Source organism: Nothobranchius furzeri, chromosome 10 (genome assembly GCF_043380555.1).
Source record: "Nothobranchius furzeri strain GRZ-AD chromosome 10, NfurGRZ-RIMD1, whole genome shotgun sequence".
In the NCBI taxonomy this organism is placed as follows: domain Eukaryota; kingdom Metazoa; phylum Chordata; class Actinopteri; order Cyprinodontiformes; family Nothobranchiidae; genus Nothobranchius; species Nothobranchius furzeri.
In genome coordinates, this window is record NC_091750.1 from 24,120,290 (window position 1) to 24,127,328 (window position 7,039).

At 41.0% G+C, this 7,039-nt stretch overlaps 1 protein-coding gene across 1 annotated transcript; it reads left to right on the forward strand.

Moving 5' to 3' along the window:
• The first annotated feature begins 4,058 nt into the window (after positions 1-4,058).
• Positions 4,059-5,410, forward strand: LOC107396360 (SCAN domain-containing protein 3). Its single transcript, XM_015976044.3, has 2 exons — positions 4,059-4,155; positions 4,222-5,410. The coding sequence occupies exon 2, from the start codon at positions 4,256-4,258 to the stop codon at positions 5,408-5,410; it is 1,155 nt and encodes a 384-aa protein (XP_015831530.3). The 5' UTR covers positions 4,059-4,155; positions 4,222-4,255.
• The last annotated feature ends 1,629 nt before the right edge of the window (positions 5,411-7,039 follow it).

Consider the following 7,039-nt stretch of genomic DNA (forward strand, 5'->3'; position numbering starts at 1 on the left):
TAACTTGGCTTCTGAATGTCCTAGAGAGATCAGGTTTGTTTTATTGTACTCCAATCAACCGCCCCTACAACCACAAAAGGAATGGAGTCATTAGCACTTACGGTTTGTAAATGGCACCCAGAATTATGTTGCACGAAGCACAATTTCACATCATTCTGGGTCCATTTGTGTGAAAACAAGGTCCAATCAGGCTGAAACGTTACAAGTAGGTAGAATCTATTGAGTTGTAAGTGATCTGAACGTTTCAAGATGATCGCACTTTCCTAAGGGGGTCAAACAATGTCCCAAATGTCACCGGATCTGGTGTCAATTTAAAGAAGTAGTCCAGTTACACATTTGTGGGCTTATAACTTGGCTTCTGAATGTCATAGAGAGATCAGGTTTGTTTTAGTATACTCCAATCAACAGCCCCCACAACCACAAAAAGGAATGGAGTCATTAGCACTTATGGTTTTTAAATGGCACCCAGAATTATGTTGCACGAAGCACAATTTCACATCATTCTGGGTTCATTTGTGTGAAAACAAGGTCTAATCAGGCTGAAACGTTACAGGAAGGTAGAATCTATTGAGTTGTAAGTGATCTGAACGTTTCATGATGATAGCACTTTCCTAAGGGGGTCAAACCATGTCCCAAATGTCACCGGATCTGGTGTCAATTTAAATAAGTAGTCCAGTTACACATTTGTGGGCTTATAACTTGGCTTCTGATTGTCCTAGAGAGATCAGGTTTGTTTTAATGTACTCCAACCAACAGCCCCTACAACCACAAAAAGGTATGGAGTCATTAGTACTTATGGTTTGTAAATGGCACCCAGAATTATGTTGCACGAAGCACAATTTCACATCATTCTGGGTCCATTTGTGTGAAAAAATGTCCAATCAGGCTGAAACGTTACAAGAAGGTAGAATCTATTGAGTTGTAAGTGATCTGAACGTTTCATGATGATCGCACATTCCTATAGGGGGTCAAACCATGTCCCAAAGGTCACCGGATCTGGTGTCACTTTAAAGAAGTAGTCCAATTACACCTTTGAGGGCTTATAACTTGGCTTCTAAATATCCTATAGAGGTCAGGTTTGTTTTATAGTACTCCAAATTAACAGCCCATATTATCACTACAAGGAATGGAGTCATTAGCACTTATGGTTTTTAAATGGCACCCAGAATTATGTTGCACGAAGCACAATTTCACATCATTCTGGGTTCATTTGTGTGAAAACAAGGTCCAATCAGGTTGAAATGTTACTGGAAGGTAGAATCTATTGAGTTGTAAGTGATCTGAACGTTTCATGATGATAGCAATTTCCTAAGGGGGTCAAACCATGTCCCAAAGGGCACCGGATCTGGTGTCAATTTAAAGAAGTAGTCCAGTTACACATTTGTGGGCTTATAACTTGGCTTCTGAATGTCCTAGAGAGATCAAGTTTGTTTTAGTATACTCCAATCAACAGCCCCTACAACCACAAAAAGGAATGGAGTCATTAGCACTTATGGTTTTTAAATGGCACCCAGAATTATGTTGCACGAAGCACAATTTCACATCATTCTGGGTTCATTTGTGTGAAAACAAGGTACAATCAGGCTGAAACGTTACAGGAAGGTAGAATCTATTGAGTTGTAAGTGATCTGAACATTTCATGATGATAACACTTTCCTAAGGGGGTCAAACCATGTCCCAAAGGTCACTGGATATGGTGTCAATTTAAATAAGTAGTCCAGTTACACATTTGTGGGCTTATAACTTGGCTTCTGAATGTCCTAGGGAGATCAGGTTTGTTTTAATGTACTCCAGCCAACATCCCCTACAACCACAAAAAGGAATGGAGTCATTAGCACTTATTGTTTGTAAATGGCTCCCAGAATTATGTTGCACAAAGCACAATTTCACATCATTCTGGGTCCATTTGTGTGAAAACAAGGTCCAATCAGGCTGAAACGTTACAAGAAGGTAGAATCTATTGAGTTGTAAGTGATCTGAACGTTTCATGATGATCGCACATTCCTATAGGCGGTCAAACCATGTCCCAAAGGTCACCGGGCCTGGTGTCACTTTAAAGAAGTAGTCCAGTTACACATTTGTGGGCTTATAACTTGGCTTCTGAATGTCCTAGAGAGATCAGGTTTGTTTTAATGTACTCCAACCAACAGCCCCTACAACCACAAAAAGGAATGGAGTCATTAGCGCTTATGGTTTTTTAAATGGCACCCAGAATTATGTTGCATGAAGCACAATTTCACATCATTCTGGGTTCATTTGTGTGAAAACAAGGTCCAATCAGGCTGAAACGTTACAAGAAGGAAGAATCTATTGAGTTGTAAGTGATCTGAATGTTTCAAGATGATCGCACATTCCTATAGGGGGTAAAACCATGTCCCAAAGGTCACCGGGCCTGGTGTCACTTTAAAGAAGTAGTCCAGTTACACCTTTGTGGGCTTATAACTTGGCTTCTGAATGTCTTAAAGAGATCAGTTTTGTTTTAGTGTACTCCAAACAACAGCCCCTACAACCACAAAAAGGAATGGAGTCATTAGCACTTATGGTTTGTAAATGGCACCCAGATTTATCTTGCACGAAGCACAATTTCACATCATTCAAGGTCCATTTGTGTGAAAACAAGGTCCAATCAGGCTGAAACGTTACAAGAAGTTAGAATCTAGTGAGTTGTAAGTGATCTGAACGTTTCAAGATGATCGCACTTTATTAAGGGGGTCAAACCATGTCCCAAAAATCACCGGATCTGGTGTCAATTTAAAGAAGTAGTCCAGTTACACATTTGTGGGCATATAACTTGGCTTCTGAATGTCCTAGAGATATCAGGTTTGTTTTAGTTTACTCCAATCAACAGCCCCTACAACCACAAAAAGGAATGGAGTCATTAGCACTTACGGTTTTTAAATGGCACCCAGAATTATGTTGCACGAAGCACAATTTCACATCATTCTGGGTTCATTTGTGTGAAAACAAGGTACAATCAGGCTGAAACGTTACAGGAAGGTAGAATCTATTGAGTTGTAAGTGATCTGAACGTTTCATGATGATAGCACTTTCCTAAGGGGGTCAAACCATGTCCCAAAGGTCACTGGATCTGGTGTCAATTTAAAGAAGTAGTCCAATTACTCATTTGTGGGCTCATAACTTGGCTTCTGAATGTTCTAGAGAGATCAGGTTTGTTTTAATGTACTCCAACCAACATCCCCTACAACCACAAAAAGGAATGGAGTCATTAGCACTTATGGTTTGTAAATGGCACCCAGAATTATGTTGCACAAAGCACAATTTCACATCATTCTGGGTCCATTTGTGTGAAAACAAGGTCCAATCAGAATGAAACGTTGCAAGAAGGTAGAATCTATTGAGTTGTAAGTGATCTGAACGTTTCAAGATGATCGCACTTTCCTAAGGGGGTCAAACCATGTCCCAAAGGTCACCGGATCTGGTGTCAATTTAAAGAAGTAGTCCACTTACACATTTGTGGGCTTATAACTTGGCTTCTGAATGTCCTAGAGAGATCAGGTTTGTTTTAGTATACTCCAATCAACAGCCCCTACAACCAGAAAAAGGAATGGAGTCATTAGCACTTATGGTTTTTAAATGGCACCCAGAATTATGTTGCACGAAGCACAATTTCATATCATTCTGGGTCCATTTGTGTGAAAACAAGGTCCAATCAGGCTGAAACGTTACAAGAAGGTAGAATCTATTGAGTTGTAAGTGATCTGAACGTTTCAAGATGATCGCACATTCCTATAGGGCAGAAATCACTAATAGGTGGACCTGGGTCCGGATCCGGACCGAAATACTGTCTGGTGTGGACCCGAGCCTAATGCCAAAATAAAGTTCGCCTAATTTTATAACCGCTTCTGGCCGGTGCAGCTATTGCATTCTTTACGGTAGTATTCTAGCATCCACGAACACCCACAGGCCAATTGTGCGCGAGTTTAGTCAGACTACGTGACACCAACAAGCCAATAACATGTTTTATTCCTGCCAGAAAATACAGGCGATACGTAGCGAAAATAAACGGTTCAGACGCCGGAGAGAAGGAGAGCAGCGAAGAGCAGAAATTTGAACAGAGAAAACGAGAGATTCAGGCGGAGAGCGGTGGAAAGAAGGAGACATTCAGGCTAAGAGCAGCGACAAGGAGAGATTCAGGTGTAAAGGAGGAGGAATTCAGGCAGAGAAAAGGAAAGCGGCGACAGGCGACAAGGAGAGATTCAGGCGGGTGAGACGGAGAGAAGTAGAGAAAGCAGAAATGGCAGCCTCTAAAAAACGGAAAGTGGACAGCGAAAATAGAGCATTTAATCCAGAATGGACAGAGTCATTTCTCTTTGTTCTTCCCACTGGTGGCACAAAACCTGTTTGTCTCATATGTTCAGAAACAGTGGCACTTATTAAAAGTTGCAATGTGAAACGCCATTATGAGACAAAACACAAATGTTTTGAAGAAACATATCCCCTCAGATCAGAAGTAAGATCAGAGAAAATACGTAGTCTCAAAGCCCAATATGAACAGTCCACCAGGATCCTGAGCCACACGTTCACTGCTCAGCAACGAGCCCATGAGAGTTCCCTCAGAGTTTCTTGGATTTTGGGTCAGCACAAAAAACCATTTACTGATGGAGAGGTTGTCAAAGAGTGTATGACAGCAGTTGCTGAAACACTGTTTGAAGGAAAAGAAAAACAAGAAGTTTGTGAAAAAATAAAGCAAATCCCCATATCAGCATCATCTGCTACAAAGAAAAGTGAAATACTGACTCAGGATGTTGTAGCCCAGCTAGATGAAGCCATACAGAAGGCACCATGTGTAGGTTTGGCTGTGGATGAGTCCACTGACGTGTGTGACAATGCTCAGCTGTTGGTTTATGTGAGGTTTTATTACGCAGAGCAGAAAGCATTCTATGAAGACCTGCTGGGTATTACTCCTCTTCAGACCAGCACAACAGGAGAGGACATCTACCTGGCCATTATGGAGATGTTGGCAAAGAGAGGAATTGAGCCTTCAAAAGTGATTTCAATAACTACAGATGGAGCCCCTGCTATGATAGGGAGAGAAAAGGGAGCTGTAACAAGAATGAAGAAAGACAACCCTGACCTCTTAACCTACCATTGCATTATTCATCAATCTGTCCTCTGTGCCTCCCTGTCAGATGAGCATGCTGAGGTGATGACTTCAGTGATGAAAATGATCAACTTTCTTAGAGCGTCCTCTTCCTACCAGCATCGCATGCTTAGAGAATTCCTCAAAGAAGTTGATGCCAATGCTGATGATCTTCTGCTGCACAACAATGTGAGATGGCTCAGCAAAGGCAGAGTTTTAGCACGCTTTTGGGCCATTAGGAGGGAAGTAGCATCTTTTTTGGCAGAGCTAAAACATCATAAGGCAACACAGTTGTCTACATTTCTATAAAATGAGAAGCAGATGGACAATGTTGCCTTTTTGGTTGATATAACTTCACATCTAAACGAACTGAACTTGAGGCTACAGGGCAAGGACAATTCCATTTGTGAACTAATGACAGCTGTCCGTGCCTTTCAGAGAAAACTTGAAATGTTCAAGGAGGACTTGCAGGAAGACTGTGTCCACTTCCCAGCAGTGCAGGAACAGGTTCAGGGACAGCGAGATGTCTCGTCGTTTGTTGTCTTCATTGATAAACTTATTGCTAACTTCAGCAATCGTTTTGATAGCTTCAGCATTGGCCAGCAGCTCACCATGTTCATTCAGAACCCATTCCTCATCACAGATGTCAGGAGCTTCTCAAAGGAAGCCACACAGCATTTTAAATGGGTCAATGCCAGGGATCTTCAGATGGAGTTAGTTGACCTCCAAGCAAACGTGGCCATGAAAGAACTGTCTGCCAGGACTGACCCGTCCTCATTCTGGCTCCAAATGGTTCCTGAGACAGCTTTCTCACATCTAAAGAAAGTAGCCTTGTACATCCTGACCATGTTTGGTTCCACCCACAACTGTGAGGCAGCGTTCTCCACAATGAACATTATAAAAAACAAATATCGTTCCAGGCTCACCAATGAGCATCTCCACACATGCATGAGGATGGCTCTGTCTCCATTCAAGCCCAGGTTCAAAATGTTGGCAGGACAAGCAAGAGCTCACTTCTCTCACTAAGTAAAAATGTGGAAAACATTAACCTAAATATATCTTCAGTTATTACATGTGTGCAGAGTCACATTTTTTAAAATCATTTTAAGACTTTTTAGTTCGCACGTGAAGAGGAAAAATGTAAAAAATTAAGCTTTTTCTACATTTATTCTGAAGTTAGTAGTTTGTGAAGATTCAGTTGCCATGTGTTATTTTCTTGTTGACACTTTTTTCTACTTTTATTTAGTAAATGAGAGAACATTCCAAATAAATCATTTACATGTTCAACACTTTAAGTGACAATAAATGTCATAAGTATTTGAATTACACTGAAGTATTTCTGATTTGATATGCAAATTAATAATGCAGATGTTGATAAAACTGCTAGGATACTTAAATACATGTCACACTATTGTAGGTTGGACATAATGATATTTCGGACCTTGGGCTAAAAAAATTCTTTCTGACTGGACCTTTTTAAATAGTATTTGTATACCCCTGCTATAGGGGGTCAAACCATGTCCCAAAGGTCACCGGGCCTGGTGTCACTTTAAAGAAGTAGTCCAGTTACACATTTGTGGGCTTATAACTTGGCTTCTGAATGTCCTAGAGAGGTCAGGTTTGTTCTAGTGTACTCCAATCAACAGCCCCTACAACCACAAAAATGAATGGAGTCACTAGCACTTATGGTTTGTAAATGGCACCCAGAATTATGTTGCACGAAGCACAATTTCACATCATTCTGGGTCCATTTGTGTGAAAACAAGGTCCAATCAGGCTGAAACGTTACAAGAAGGTAGAATCTATTGAGTTGTAAGTGATCTGAACGTTTCAAGATGATTGCACTTTCCTAAGGGGGTCAAACAATGTCCCAAAGGTCACCGGATCTGGTGTCATTTTAAAGAAGTAGTCCAGTTACACCTTTGTGGGCTTATAACT